Below are 16598 nucleotides of genomic sequence, written 5' to 3'. Positions count from 1 at the left end.
TTTGGAGGAAAGGAATGAGGCCTTGAAGGAGGAGTTTGAACTCCCAAGGTAAGATGAGAGTTTTCCATTCTACAGGCTGATAAACCAAAAACATTGGGGAGAAAATTGAATAGGGAGCCACTGCATATTTATAGATCATTGTTACAGAACACTGGCTGCCTTGACTGTTACAAGATGAAGACATCCATTAATCCTTTCTGGTCTAGGACAAGAACTTACTCCTGTAGTTAATGCCCTAACATTAAAAATCTTTCTTTCACAAAATGCTGTGGATTTGAGAACAGTGCCTCAAGTCTGAAGAAATACTTATTTGAAGCCTCCCTAAATTTGCTCCAGAAATTGCCTGGAAGCACAAAAGAGCTCATGAGACCCTCTCCCTGCAAACCACAGCAGTTCTCATCCCCATATATCATGGTGCTTTGGCTGGCCATCTAAGAGTGTAAGCACAGAACAGAACCTCCTCAACAACTTAAAAGCAGTGTGGGATTCCATATAAGGAAAATGTGGTCATTGTCTTAAAGAAAGAAGAGAAACAAGAGACTGATAAAATATACCTACCACTCAGTCTATTGATTTGCAGAGCTAGAAAGTCTTTCTAAGCCAATTTCCCTACTTTAATGATGAGAAAGCTAACACCAAAAAAATCAAACAAGGTACTCAAGATCAGAGCTAGTGAGAAACAGGACTACTCATGGAAGACTAAGAAATATATGAAGCTAATTATAACAATTATTGTTGGGACACCTGGGTGGCTTAGCGGTTGGGGGTCTGCCTTTAGCTCAGAGTGTGATTCTGGAGTCCTGGGATCGAGTCCCACGTCGGGCTCCCTGCGTGGAGCCTGCTTCTCCCTCTGCCTGTGTCTCTGCCTCTCTCTCTGTGTCTCTCATGAATAAATAAATAAAATCTTTAAAAAAAAAAAAAACTTCATCTTTTCATTGTTTGGTGTGCCCCTTCATTTCTCCTATAACGTGTGATGCTCACAAGGCAGTTTCTCAAAGTATAGTGTCCTTGGACCACCTACATCAGAAGCACTTGGGCTACTCGTTAAAAATATAGGTTCCTGAGCACCACTATCGACTGATCTGTAAAGAATCAGAATCCCTAGGCAGGAATCCAGGAATATACATTTTAATAAGTACCCTAGGTGATACTGATGCATATTAAAAGTTGAGAACTAAAAAAAAAAAAAAAAAGTTGAGAACTACTGCCATAGAGATTTGAAGTATTCCCTGAACACACAGTAGTCTAGACAATAAGCATGAAGCATGATGGTATTATTTAAATGATCCAAATTTTATAATATATAATAAGAATAAATCAAAATTGGCCAGGGGTCAGGATAAACATTGTGTGAACTGATGCTATATTAAATGTTCCTCCAGGGGCGTCTGGGTGGCTCAGTGGTTGAGCATCTGCCTTTGGCTCAGGTTGTGATCCCGGGTCCCGGGCTTGAGTCCCGCATTACAATTCCCACAGGGGGCCTGCTTCTCCCTCTGCCTATGTCTCTGCCTCTCTCTGTGTTTCTCATGAATAAATAAGTAAAATCTAAATAAATAAATACATAAATGTCCCTCCATATTTTTAGCTGAATTCACCATCAGTGGGACTAGACATAATTAAGAGTATCCCTCAAGAAGTATATCGGGCAGCTCGAGTGGCTCAGCGGTTTAGCGCTGCCTTCAGCCCAGGGCATGATCCTGGAGACCCAGGATCCAGTCCCGCGTCAGGCTCCCTGCATGGGGCCTGCTTCTCCCTCTGCCTGTCTCTCTCTCTCTCTCTCTCTCTCTCTCTGTGTCTCTCATGAATAAATAAATAAAATCTTAAAAAAAAAAAAAAGAAGTATATCTTCTTAGTTCATCTTTAATCAGGTATATTGTTAACATGGAATCTGCAACATGTGCCTGACTAGATTTGCAGGAAGCCCCCCTACAGCACCCACCTGTTCCAACAGCATAGCAACCAGCATTCAACCAAGCATTCATCCACCAGCTCCTGGCATCCACCTCCTAAGAAGCAACCTTCTTTGGGCATTACCTCCAACAGGGTAATCGCTCCAGTGAAATCCCTTTGCGAAAGCAGCTCCTCCAGTTTCGGAATCTTCCTACCTTTCTTCTTTCTTTTGTCTGTGTGAGGCAGGTCCCCGCCTACAGCAGGTTTGGCCCTTGAAAGCATCTGTGAAGAAAGCAACAAAAACAGCTGTACATCCAATTCCAATGGTCAGCTTTATTTTTAAAAAAAAATATTTTATTTATTCATGAGAGACACAGAGAGAGAGGTAAAGACACAAGCAGGCTCCCTGCAGGGAGCGTGATGAGGGACTCGATCCCGGGACCCCGGGGTCACGACCTGGGCTGAAGGCGCCTCTAGGATCAGTTTTTTTTTTTTTTTTTAATGATAGTCACACACACAGAGAGAGAGAGAGAGAGAGAGGCAGAGACATAGGCAGAGGGAGAAGCAGGCTCCATGCACCGGGAGCCCGACGTGGGATTCGATCTCGGGTCTCCAGGATCGCGCCCTGGGCCAAAGGCAGGCGCTAAACCGCTGCGCCACCCAGGGATCCCTAGGATCAGTTTTTAAACTCAGAGCATCAGCGTGTCAAATCCTTAACAACGAACCCAGGGAAGCCCATTCAAACTCTATACAACCCGTATTTCTCCAAAAGGGCCATCGCCCTGGACGTGAGCTGAACCCAACGGCTACTACATCTTCTCTGTCAATTCATTCGAGTGGGGACATCTCAGCCTTTCCTTGGCCTCTAACCATCCGGCGGGCAGCTCAGGGGCGGGGGTTGGGGGAGAAGCAGGGGAAGAAAGCCTGGAGGTGTTTACAGCTGCATCCCTGGCTCCCGAGAGAACCGGGGTAGCGCAGGGAGCTCCCCCTCCGCTCACACCCCTACGCTTAACCCACAGGCGTGCTGGGAACCTCCGATCTCCAGTCCTGGGATCTACTCAAAGTTCTCCCTCCCTGTTCAGAGCCACTCACCATCTTGGCGTTGGTTCTGTGAGCCCCTTCCCCGGACCGACAGCCGAGGCCCAGCCTCGGCGCCTCTCGGCATCCGCGCAGCTCTCTCCGTCTCCACAGCAACCCGCAGGGAAGGGGGGGCGGAGCCCGGTCCTTCGCTGAGAAGCGCTCTCGGGAGCACCGGTGCTCGCCGCTTTTTGGTTCCGCCTCCCTTCCGCCGCCGCAGGCGTGCAAGTTCTTTAGGAGGAGAGACGTCGTCCTCTGCTGCGGGAGCGGAAGTTTCGTATCTCTGCTTACGGGTTTACTCTAAGGAAAAAAAAAAAAAAAAACACCGAATCCCAGTGGCATTTGTTTTTCAAGTGCGAGTTTCCTGGGAAAGTGATTTTCACGGACCACTTCCGGTTTGGGCCGCGTTGGGCTCCATAGCAACCCGCGGCGCGGATTTGCACGTGATCCCGGGCCTCAGGTCTCCCCGAGGCTTAGCGGGAAAGCGCTGAGCCCAGGGAGTTGGCGTTTGCAGGCGGGAATTCACCAAAATACAGTTTCTTATTTACATAGGTAAACGTTATAAGGACCTGTAATAATTGCATGTTGATTGGGCGACTTAATTTATCTACTTGGCTCCCGAACTGAGTTACCACGGCTGCAGGGGGAGGATGAAAGCACCGCCCTGTGGAAATGTTGGAGCTGGAAGGAATCTTGAGGGACAATCGGTCCAATCGAGCGGAAGGAGGGTTCGTTTCACTTGGAGGTGGGCGGGGGGGGGGGGGGAGGCCCGCAAGCCAGTAACAACCACCCGGAACTTTTGCAACGAAGAAAGGCTGCATATTGATGGGGCGCCACACAGAAGGGGGAGTCAATGCTCAGAAGACCTAAACTCTTCCCAACAGTGGCTTACAGCCAGGGCTTTTTTTTTTTTTTTTTAATTTTATTTTTTAAAGATCTAATTAATTTATTCATGAGAGACACAGGCGGAGGGAGAAGCAGGCTCCGTGCAGGGAGCCCGACGCAGGACTCGATTCCAGGACCCCGGGGTTCAGGGTTTAGGACCTGAGCCAAAGGCAGAGGTTCAACCACTGAGCCACCCGGGGTGGGGGGGCAGGCAGGGTTTTTAAAGGGTGAAGATTCAGGGGGAAAGGGTCTGAGGGCCTGGGATGTGCTGATTGATCACGGATTAGGTCCCCTGTAATATTTCCTTGCCTGATCATCCTATCTTTTCTGGCGTCGCCCAGTCTAGCTGCTGTGTGATTGTAGTGAGGTGGCCGTTCTGCTTTGGGGGCCTGGAACTGTAAAACATTCAAGGCAGAGTGCATTGGTGATGTCATTTCTAGAGTACAAAGGCAAAAGTTCTACGTCCCGTGCCTATCGCGAAGCTGCAAATTAATATTTTTTTCTTGCACACCTGACACATTGTGCTTGTTATCTCGGGCAGAACAGCATCCCACAGACTTTTGGGGAGGCAACTTTATATGACCTCCTGAGGTGTTTTTGCAGATTTCTTTTTTTTTTTAATTAATTAATTAATTAATTAATTTTATTTATTTATGATAGTCACAGAGAGAGAGAGAGAGAGGCAGAGACACAGGCAGAGGGAGAAGCAGGCTCCATGCACCGGGAGCCCGATGTGGGATTCGATCCCGGGTCTCCAGGATCGCGCCCTGGGCCAAAGGCAGGCGCCAAACCGCTGCGCCACCCAGGGATCCCTGCAGATTTCTTTTAACAGTCGCTAAGGCCTACGTCGTGACCCTGGTCAGAGGCAGCGGGGAGCAATCTGTCTGAATTGTGGGGTCTGTTGGTGTTTGCATCCCAAGTTTCACCTTGAGAATTAGCAGACTAAGGAACTAACATCTGGAGTATCCTCCCAAGTGTAAAGGTAGGTGTGGCATGGTTGAGTTACATTGCACACCACTCTATACAACTAGCCGTATAGAGACTCGTGTATACTATCATAAACTCATAAGGGCAGGTGTGGTTTCCTAGATTCTTTTGCTTCCTCCATGCTCCAGCCCTTGCCTCCTACCACCCCTCACTCGGAGATTAAATAAATGACTGCAGGGGGGATCCCTGGGTGGCGCAGCGGTTTGGCGCCTGCCTTTGGCCCAGGGCGCGATCCTGGACACCCGGGATCGAATCCCACGTCAGGCTCCCGGTGCATGGAGCCTGCTTCTCTCTCTGCCTGTGTCTCTGCGTCTCTCTCTCTCTGTGTGACTATCATAAGTAAATAAAAATTAAAAATAAATAATAAATAAATAAATAAATGACTGCATATCTTAATTCACTGATACATACATTTTTGTATACATGTAAGTGTCCTTAAATTGAAAGATAGGAATATGCATAGACTTAAGAAATGCACAAAATCACCAGCACTATACTTATATTTCTGGTACCAAATGTTAGAAATATCTCTACTTTTTAAAATATTTTATTTATTTATTCATGAGAGACAGAGAGGCAGAGACATAGAAGCAGGCTCCATGCAGGGAGCCCGACATGGGACTCGATCCCAGGACCATGGGATCATGCCCTGAGCTGAAGGCAGACGCTCAACTGCTGAGCCACCCAGGCGTCCCGAAATATCTCTACTTTTAGTTGAATTGAAAGCAAAATTAATTTTCAGCTCTTCTTTATGGAAGTCTACATATTTTTGTAATTGCTTTATTGAAATATCATTCAAATATTAAACATCCTTTTGAAGCACATAATTCATGGACTTTTAGTACAAGTATCTCCTGCTTTTTGAAAGTTCATGTTTTGCCACTTCACTTTTATGGAAAAGCTGCATAAATACCTGTTTTTGCTAACCAAAAGAAATCTTTGCAAAAGTGAAAATAGCATGCAGCACTTGTATCTCATCAAGAGCGGCAGCTTGTACCTGAACAGCAAGAGTGGTGCTGCCAAGGTCCTTCATTGGGAACCACACTCTGCGTCCCAGCATCAAGCCACCTGAGCTTTGTTGTGTCTGTGAGTGTCTGTGCTTAATCTAGATTTACTCCATGCATCTATTAGCAAGATGTGCCCTAAGGTATCAGGAAAGAGAGGTGATTATTTGGATCTGGGAGTGCCTGAAAATTTTCCCATATACATTAATAGTGATTGCTTTTCTTTTTTTAAAAAAGATTCATTTGTTTTAGAAGGAGAGAGAGAGAGAGAAAGCATGCACACAAATGGAGGGTGGGGGAGGGGCAGAGAGAGATTCAAGCAGGTTCCATGCTGAGCACATACCTTGGAGCTCAATGCAGGGCTCCATTCCATGACCCTGAGATCATGACCTGACCCAAAATCAAGAGTCCGTTGTTCAACCAACTGAACCACCCAGCCGTCCCACTAGTAATTACTTTAAGACATTTTAGCTTAGGAAAGTTTTCATAGGAACACTTTCAGATAGCAAGGGATGCAGAGTTGTGCCTCCGTTACCACTATCAAATTCTGGAACACTTTCATCATCCCCAAAAGAAACCCTATATCCATCAGTACTCATTCATCATTCCTTTCCTCCCCTTAACCTCTGGCAACCACTTAATCTGTTTTCTGTCTTTGTGGATTTGCCTATTCTGAACATTTCATGCAAACGAAGTCACACAAACAGATTTCCACATACCATATTTCTAAATATTGAAAAATTTTATTGTTTATTAATTTTAAGGTTTTTTTTTTTATTTATTCATGAGAGACACACAGAGAGAGGCAGAGACATAGGCAGAGGGAGAAGCAGGCTCCACACAGGGAGCCCAATGCAGGACTCAATACCAGGACCCCAGGATCATGACCTGAGCCGAAGGCAGATGCTCAACCACTGAGCCACCCAGGTCCCCTAAATTTTGAAATATTTTAAATTAACCTGGCAAACTGTTAGGCAAAATATTTTTATCCCCCTGACTTGACAAATACACCATTCTGGAGAAGGTCAGGTTGCAATTTAGAATTCTCAGACTTGGGATCCGTGGGTGGCTCAGTGTTTGAGCACCTGACTTTAGCCCAGGGTGTGATCCTGGAGTCCCGGGATTGAGTCCCACATCAGGCTCCCTGTGTGGAGCCTGCTTCTTTCTCTGCCTATGTCTCTAGAGGCCTCTTTCTCTCTCTCTGACTCTCATGAATAAATAAATAAAATCTTAAAAAAAAAAAAAAATCTCAGACTTCCCAGAAATCTGTTGCTTGAGATGGCAGGGTGGAGAGAGCCAGCCCCAGCCCTCTGCCCATCTCCTTCACTTCTCAGCCCAGGCTCCATCCTACACTGAGGTGCTGTGTGTCCTGTGTGGAGTCACCTACTCCCCTGAAAGCTGTCACCTCCTGATTCCTACAGGCAGGTCAGGCTCAGAGAAGAGACCTGCTCAGGCTTGGGTGAAACAGGCTTTGGGTTGAATGGGCAGGTGATTCAGAGTCCTAGGCACTATAGCATGGTGAGGAGAGCACCTTGGCTCCATGGCCTCAGAGCAGGCCTTTTGTTACCAGAGTCTAAGGGCGATATTGCTAGTAATGGTATAAACAACCTGTAGATCTTGCTAGATCTATTGAAATAACATCTGATTTCCAGTAGTTTGGGATACTTCTTTAAACCTCTAAATCCCTGTAGAGGTTGTTTGAACTGTAGCTGTAATTATGCAGGGCAGAATTTGGCATATGGAGTGTACTTGAGAAGAAGCTATTATTTCCAACTGTAGCTGAACCGAAGGTATTATGAAACATATGATAACATAGACACAGAAAAGCTGATTGCATGAGCAAGAGGTAAAGTTGCAACTGGCAGCTTTATTGCGGTGGCAACAGAACAGCAGTTTCTGGGAGATTGTAAAAAAAATAATCCAGACTGTGGTAATGGATGTATGACTATGTAAATTTACCAGAAAACAGTGAATTTTACATTTGAAACAGGTGAATTTTATGACATGGAAATTGCACCTTGCTAGATCAATGAGGTTTTTTGAAAGGATTTTATTTATTTGACAGAGACATAGAGAGCACAAGCAGGCAGAGCAGGAGAGGGAGAAGCACTCCCCACTGAGCAGGGAGCCCAATGCGAGACTCGATCCCAGGACCCTGGGATCATGAGCTAAGCCGAAAGCAGATGCTTAACTGACTAAGCTACCCAGGAGCCCTGATCAATGAGTTTTTTTAAAAAGATATATTTATTTGACAGAGACAGAGCAGAGGGAGAGAGAGATTCTCAAGCAGATTCCCCACTGAACATGTAGCCTACTGAGGGCTCGATCTCATGACCCTGAGATCATGACTGAGCTGAAATCAAAAGTCAGATGCTTAACTGACTGAGCCACCCAGGTGCCCCTAGATCTGTGTGTTTTGTTTTTGAAAGTAATCCAGACGTTATTTCAGAGTGATGTCCCAGAGTCTATTACTCCAATTTAGCATGATGCTATTGACTGCTGGTCCTTGGAGACCACCTGTCACTCAGCTGTCATTCACTAGGGCCATGAGTTCTGAGGCAATGTGAAAGACAGTGAGGTTTGGCATTTCTTACTAGGGTGGATTTTCCTTAAGGAAAAAGTCTCATGAGAAAAAAAACCCTCAGATATTAACAATTAGGGCACCTAGGTGAATAATGGAGCTCATTGTACTAATATTATAACTTTTTGTAAATATGAAAAATTTCCTTATAATAAGTTGGAAAGAGGGGCTCTTGGGTGGCTCAGTTGGTTAAGTGTTTGACTCTTGGTTTTGGCGCGTCTTTTTCTTTTTTTTTAAGATTTTATTTATTTATTCTTGAGAGACACAGAGAAGGAGGTAGAGACACAGGCAGAGGGAGAAACAGGCTCCCTGCGGGGAGACCAATGTGGGACTGGATCCCAGAACTCCAGGATCACAACCTGAGCTAAAGGCAGATGCTCAACCGCTGAGCCACCCAGGCATCCCTTGGCTTGGGTCTTGAGTTCAAGCCCCACATTAGGCTCCCCGCTGGGTATGGAGCCTACTTAAAAAAAAATAATAAGGGATGGCTCAGCAGTTGAGTGTCTGCCTTCAGTTCAAGGCATGATCCCAGGGACCTGGGATGGAGCCTCATGTCAGGCTCTTTGCTCAGTGGGGAGCATGCTGCTCCCTCTGCTTGTGTTCTCTCCCTCTACATCAAATAAATAAATAAAATTTAAAAATAACTCTACCTCCCCTGCTTCCCACCTGTATGGCCTTGGACAGGTTAGTTAACCTTTCTGTTTTAGATTTACTCCCCTGTAAATAAAGGAAATAAAATCCACCTATGGATTTGCTTAAGACACCCCTGACATCATTTATAAACAAAAGGAAGTATAACATAGGAGGTATGTGGCCTCAGGAGGCGGACTGCCTGAGCTCAATTCTTGGCTCTATCCCTTGCTTTAGCTGTGTGACCTGGGCAGGTAATATAACCCCTTTGGGCCTCAGTCTCTCATCTGTAAAAAGAAAATGATAACAGTATTACCTACCTCCTAGGTTCATTGGTTGTGATAGTTATGTGAATTATATAGAGAAAGCATTTAGAATAGTGCTAGGTGGGGGTGCCTGGGCGGTTAAAGCATCCAAGTCTCAATTTGGGCTCAGGGCATGGTCTGAGGGCTGTGGGATTGAGCCCGAGTCAGGTTCCACACTGGGCCTGCCAGTGCATGGAGCCTGCTTGGGGTTCTCTCCACCACCACCACCCCCCTGCCAAAAAAAGAATAGTGCTAGGTGCACTATCAATGCCATTATATATGCTTTAGTCTTCATATTGGTTTCTTTATTGAGATATAATTTGCATGCCATGAATTCACTATTTTAAAGTATACAATTTGGGGCATGTGGGTGGCTCATTTAGTTAAGCGTCTGCCTTTGGCTCAAGTCGTGATCCCAGGGTCCTGGGATAGAGCACCATGTCACGTTCTCCACTAAGTGGGGAGTCTGCTTCTCCCTCTGCCTCTCCCCCTCTTCACACACACACACTCTCAAATAAATAAAATATGTGTGTGTGTATATATACACACACACACAATTTAGTGTTTTTTAAGTATATTCACAAAATTGTGAGCTATCAATATCCAATTTTAGGACATTTGCATCACCCTTAAAAGAAACCTGTACCCATTAGCAGTCACTCCCCATTCCCCTCATCCCCCCAGCCCCTGGCAACCATTAATCTATTTTCTGTCTGTATGGATTTACCTATTCTGGACATTTCATATAAATGGAATCATGTAGCATGTAGTCCTTTTATATTTGGCTTCTTTCACTTAGCATTTTTTTTAATGTTTTTATTTTTTATTTTTTTAAAAGATTTTATTTATTTATTCATGAGAGACACAGAGAGAGAGAGGCAGAGACACAGGCAGAGGGAGAAGCAGTCTCCCCACAAGGAGCCTGATATGGGACTCGATCCAGCATCCCGGGATCATGCCCTGGGCCAAAGGCAGACCAACCGCTGAGCCACCCAGGTGTCCCATACTTTTTAAATTTTTATGTTTAAATTAAACTCTACACCCAACGTGGGGCCTGAACTCGTGAGTGCTCTATGGACTGGGCCAGCCAGGCGCCCCTTTCACAGGGCATGTATTCAAGGCTCATCCATGTTATAACGTATACTAGGACTTCATTCTTTCTAACAGTTGAATAATATTCCATTGTGTGGACATGCCACAGTTGCTTAAGCCTTCCTGTTATTTCAGGCACATCATGATACATAGTAAATGCTTAAAGCCTGGTGGTCTTGTCACTCAGTGCCTTGGGGTTCGGGGCACAGCCTCCCTTGTGTTCCATCCCAGGTAGAATAATATTCAGAGAAGATGCCCAAGTCGTGAAAGCCCACCCAGATACAGCCTGGTGCTGGGCCTTTGCCTGCCATGCCCAGTCCTGCCTTGACCTTCCATACATGGGTCTCAGAAACTTCAAGTTCACTGTTTTCTCTCTCCAGCTCCACACAGCCAGGTAACCTGCTCTAGTTCCCAGTCCCTCTCATCTGCTCTCTTCACTTAATCCATTATTTCAGTTCTCCTCTGGATCCAATTTCCTTTTTTTTTTTTTTAATTTTTATTTATTTATGATAGTCACAGAGAGAGAGAGAGAGAGAGAGGCAGAGACACAGGCAGAGGGAGAAGCAGGCTCCATGCACCGGGAGCCCGATGTGGGATTCGATCCCGGGTCTCCAGGATCGCGCCCTGGGCCAAAGGCAGGCGCTAAACCGCTGCGCCACCCAGGGATCCCTGGATCCAATTTCCTTAAACAGTCCACATTGCTTTGTGTTCTGGATCTTTGTTACTGCATGTGTTTGGGTGTATTATATTAATTATCTATTACTGCATAACAACTTACCCCCAAACTGAACAGATTTATAATCAATATTTTTTTTAAGATTAATTTATTTATTTTAGAGAGAGAGAGAGAGAGCGGGGGAAGGGGCAGAGGCAGAGGGAGAGAGAGGAAGAGAAGCAGATTCCCCACTGAGGGAGGAGCCCGACTCGGGGCTCCATCTCACAACCCTGAGATCAGGACCTGAGCCAAAACTAAGGGTCAGACAACTGACTGAGCCACCCAGGTGCCCATGTAGTCAATATTCTATCACACATGGTTTCTGCTGAGCAGCTCAGCTGGGTGGTTCTGGGTCAGAGTTTTTCCTGAGGTTGAAGTCCAAGCGTCAGCTGGGACTGTTGTCACCTGCCATCTTGACTGGCGCTGAAGGATCCCATTCCAGGTGGCTCACCCATCTGCCTGGCAAGTCAGTGCTGGTTGTTGCTGGGAGGTCTTTGTTACCTGCCACAATGACCTCTCAATAGGGCTGCTTGATTGTTCACGCAGCATCACAAACTGGCTTCCTCAGAGAGAGTGATGGAAACGTGAACAAGGAGGAAGTCGCAATGTTTTCTTTGATGTTCCCTTGGAACTCAGACTGCCATTTCTGTCATATCCTGTTGATTACACAGATTAGTCCTGTTCAGTGTGGGAGGGGACTACATACAAGTGCACATGCAGGAGGCAAGACTCACTGGGAGTCGGCCTTCCTGCACCAGGCCCCTGTCACCAAGTCAGCCACACCCCTGGATTACTATTGCCTCTTGTCTCTGCTTTCTGACTAGCGTTACTAGGTGAATGTTTGTAGCCTGCACTTCCTCATTTGAATACCACCAAAGCAAAATCTGTAAATTCTTTCTCACAGAGGAAAATGACCCTTCTCACTCTCAGGTTAATCTGTCCATCTCTACCTACAGCTCCATCCCTTTCCAGTTCAGGGACATCCCCTCTGCTTTCTCCATACCTTTGCCCTACCTTGTCTAGCTCATGCCTCCCTTGACTTCTCACATCTCCTAGAGCACATCTGTTTCCATGGACTTTGGACATTCCATCTGTCTCAACCCTCTGATGTTTATGTACTTTAATTTCTATGACTTAGCATAGCTGACTCATCACTGCCTTATGCATGTTTTGCTTCCCTCTCTGATTGGTGGTTCAAATGATTCATGTAGCCTGGTAGCATGCTAATATGCCCCAGCAACTTTGCAGCTTTGCACCTCTCCCCAGATTTGTTTCTTTGAAATGTTCACAGTTGCCCAGATCTTCTAGTAAAACGATAGCAATAAAGAAACAAACAAAATAGCTCTCTCTGGCTACCTGAATAATTTTTCACCTCTTCCTTCTGTATGCCCATTCCCTTCCCACTTTTCTCCTTTCCTGTCAATCCTTTAAAACGAGCTATCTAGGGGCACCTGGTGACTCAGTCGGTAAAGCATTTGACTCTTGGTTTTGGCTCAGGTAATGATCACAGAGTCGAGATGGAGCCCTGTGCCTGGCTCTGCACTCAGCATGGAGTCCGCCAGAGATTCCCCCTCTGCCTCTCCCCTCCGCCTCCCCCAACCCACACACTCAATAAATAGATAGATAGATAGATAAAATCTTAAAAAAATAAAATCACCTCTTTTTTTTTTTTTTTTTTTAAGAGAGAAAGAGTTCTTGCAAGCTAGGAGGGAGGGGCAGAGGGAGAGGCAAACAGAGAATCCCAAACAGCCTCCACACCCAGCACAGAGCTGACATGAACCTCGATCTCATGACCCTGACATCAATTATCAAGAATCCAGCACTTGACTGACTGAGCCACCCAGACACCCCTAAAATGAACTACCTATTTTTATTTCCAAACTTCTCATTCTGAGAAAACTGTTCTATCAAGTGAAAAGGAATATTAGACTGTACATGGGAGAATTTATTTACATAGGAGCAGTTTTTCAGGATACAAGATTTAGTACAGTGGTAAGGCCATCTCTTCCTAGTGATGTTGAGGGACGCCTGGGTGGCTCACCGGTGGAGCACCTGCCTTTGGCTCAGAGTGTGATTCTGGGGTCCTAGGATCGAGTCCCACATCAGGCTCCCTGCATGGAGCCTGCTTCTTCCTCTGCCTGTGTCTCTGCCTTTCTCTCTCTCTCTCTCTCATATCTCTCATGAATAAATAAATAAAATCTTTAAAAAAAAGAGTGATGTTGAGATGCCTAAATTTTTGTGGTGTACAGTAGATGAAAGGATTACAAGATTCAGAAAAGTGAGGCGCTTGGCTGGCTCCATTGGTGGAATGTGCGACTCTAGATCTCAAGGTTGTGAGTTCGAGCCCCATGTTAGGGGTAAAGATTACTTAAAAACAAAATGTTAAAAGAAAAAAAGATTGAGAAAAGCAGACATACCAGAAGAGATATATTTTGTTAGGCCAGCAGAAGATCCCACCGGAGGATTAGGCTCAGAGGAATCCCATTTACCAGGACTGTCAGGAACGCATATGGTTTTCACAGAGTTTTATTCAGGGTAGCTTACCGACAGGGAGGTCAGGCTGGCGATGATCCGAGGCTGAGCAGCTATTCTCTGCAAAGTCGAGATTTAATTCACAGATTTTATAAAGAGAGGCGATGTGAGGAAGAGCACAGCAGTCAGATCGAGGTGCGTACGTTAACATGATTAATAACAGTAATTATCCTCCTGGCATCTTCTGTGTTTCAGGAGGGAGAAATTATGTTATCAATGTTTGTATCTCCATTAGTGAGCTGGGGACCGTGACAGATGTCCCAGTGCTCTCCCTCCAGGATGTGGTCATGGATCATTCCGTAGATCATTCTTTAGGGAGCCAGGAACAAGTGCTGCTAGAGTGGCCATTGAGCTGGCATAGCGGTTAAGATGGCAGGCCAAAGAGAGTCACTTTGGCCATACCAGGCATTTGGATGACTGTTGTACACAAGGTCAGAGGTCGACTGATAGCTGGAGACCTGAAGGCTCTCCAGCCTGTGAGAATGGGAGCAAATGGGGACACCTGGGTGGCTCAGTGGTTGAGCAGCTGCCTTTGGCCCAGGACATGATCCTGGAGTCCCTGGATCGAGTCCCACACTGGGCTCCCTGCAGGGAGCCTGCTTCTTCCTCTGCCTGTGTCTCTGCCTCTCTCCCTCTGTATCTCTCATGAATAAATAAATAAATCAAATCTTCACTAAAAAGAGAGAGAGAGAGAGAGAATGGGAGCAAATGGATTCGTGAAAAAAGTTCAACTTGTACTGAGTCCTCTGGGCCCATGGACTGACTAGTTGTCATTTCCCTCATCCCTAAACATGTGGTTGAGATTGACATCGCTGGAAGTTGGGCTAACTCGCACATTATTTCCTTGTCCTGAAGCATAATAGTTATCACAGTAGGGAAGGCCAAGTGGAAGCAGCTAACACCACACCTTGCCCACCCCTCACCCCAGGCCAGTATAGTACCCACAAAATAGAACTGCCTTCCAGGAGTGGGGGTGGCAGAGATAAGTGCTACTCTTAAATATTGAAAAGATGAAAAAATGTTTTCACTATCATATCTGTTTAACTTGGCAGTGTTGCCCCTGTAGCAACTGGGTGGAACCTAGAGAATGGCCGCAGACTACTTTGAGGAAATAATCCTCTGCCAGATGTGGTGTCTTAGCTCGAGCAGAGCTCTGCAGCCTCAGGTACATGGTGTGTGGTCATTGATTTGGCAAATGCATTCTTCCTATCACATTCAGGAAAGAGGGATCAGAAATATTTCATATTCCTGGAGCAACTGGGTGGCCCAGTCAGTTAAGCTTCCAACTCTTGGTTTCAGCTCAGGTCATGATCTCAGGGTAGTGAGATGGAGACCTGCGTGGGGCTCCGTGCTATGCATGGAGTCTACTTGAGGATTCTCTCCCTCTTGCCCATTCCCCTGCTTGTGCACCCGCTTTCTCTCTCAAATAAATAAATACAATCTTTAAAAAAAGAGAGAGAAAGAAATAGTTCATATTCCCACAGAATGGATAGCAAATATTTAGTTTGCCACGGGCCTATGTTCGCTCTTCAGTCCTTAGTTGTGATATAGCCTGAAGAGAACTAGAGCACTTGGACATCCCACGTAACAACACATTGATGAATTACATGGATGATGTCATGCTGCTTGAGCAGGATGAGAAAAAGGTGGAGAGTATGCTAGAGGTTTGGTATGATTTATGTGCTCCAGAGAGTGGGAGATAAATCCTACAGAGATTTGGTGACTTGCCACTTCACCAAAAATTTTAGAAGTCTGATGGTCAGCAGCATGCTGGGACATCTCCTTCCACATAAAAGACAAGTCGCTGCATCTCCTATCCCTCACTGGAAAGAAGGAAGCTCAAAGCCTGGGAGTAATCTTTGGGTTCTGAAGGAAACACATTCCATACCTAGGAACACTCCTGCTGCCCACACACCAGGTTACATGGAAAACTGTTGGCTTTATTTATTTATTTATTTATTTTTATTTATTTTTTTAACTGTTGGCTTTAAATGGACCCAGAGCAAGAAGAAGCTCTGCAGTTGGTCCAGGCTGTGATTCAAACAGCCCTTCCAGTTGGGTTGTGTAATGTAGCAGAGTCTATAGTGTTGCAGGAGTCCGTGATTGAATAAGTGTGGCATTTAAGGCAAGTCGCAGGAGAAGAATCACAGCATAGGCCCCTGGGATTATGGAAAAAGCTCACACCAACTATTGTGAAGAATTATACTCCTTCTGAAAAGCAGCTTCTAGGGCGCCACTGGGCCTTGGAAGAGAGAACAAATGACCATAGGTTCAGAATGCACCGTTACCAGCTAGGTCCTATTGGACACATCAAGCCATAAAGTCAGGCAGGCCTAGCATTAAGGCTATTGTGAGATTAAACTGGTATATCTAGGACTGAGCACAAGCAGGACCAGAGGGTATAGGCAAGCTGCATGAGTACATAGCCCACACCTCCATGTCATTCACTGTGCTTCTACGGGCACCCTATCCCTAGCTTACACTTCTGGTTATATGAGGGGGTCCCACGTAACCAGCGAAAGGAGGAAGGAAAAAAGCCCAAGTCAGGGTTATGAATGAATCATCTCAGTATGCAGTACAAGCTGAAAATAGTGGCTCTCACTTGGGGGAGATCTTGAAAAACAGTGGTGAAGGAAAATCTCCCCAGTAGGAAGGGCTTGGAGATGTGCACCTGGTCATCCCCTCGGTGCAGAAGGAGAATGGCCCGAAGTTAGAACATTTGTGTGCTCGTGACACAACCTGGTTGTTATCTGAAAGAAAAACACTGGAAAATTTGAGACAAGAAAATCTGGAATAGATGTATGTGGGTGAAGATATAGGAGTGGACACAAATGGGAAGTTGTTTGTATCACATGTTCAGGCCCGCTAGTAGGTATCTGTTACAAAAGATGTGCCCCAAC

At 45.7% G+C, this 16598-nt stretch overlaps 1 protein-coding gene across 2 annotated transcripts in view; it reads right to left on the bottom strand.

The window, feature by feature from the left end:
- Positions 1-4237, bottom strand: part of IFT56 (intraflagellar transport 56) — a 54656-nt gene extending 50419 nt beyond the window's left edge. Inside the window, exons 1-3 of one of the 2 annotated variants that reach the window (XM_077850093.1) lie at positions 4162-4237; positions 2983-3267; positions 2035-2172 (exon numbers count right to left, since the gene is read on the bottom strand). In XM_077850093.1, coding sequence (XP_077706219.1) covers positions 2035-2172; positions 2983-2985 — 141 coding nt within the window. In that variant the 5' untranslated portion in view covers positions 2986-3267; positions 4162-4237. The remainder of the gene's footprint in view (positions 1-2034; positions 2173-2982; positions 3268-4161) is intronic. The other variant, XM_077850092.1, reaches the window with a different exon arrangement.
- Between the last annotated feature and the right edge of the window lie 12361 nt (positions 4238-16598).

Source organism: Canis aureus, chromosome 15 (assembly GCF_053574225.1).
Source record: "Canis aureus isolate CA01 chromosome 15, VMU_Caureus_v.1.0, whole genome shotgun sequence".
NCBI classification, from domain to species: domain Eukaryota; kingdom Metazoa; phylum Chordata; class Mammalia; order Carnivora; family Canidae; genus Canis; species Canis aureus.
This window is presented reverse-complemented; position numbering and strand designations above follow the sequence as displayed.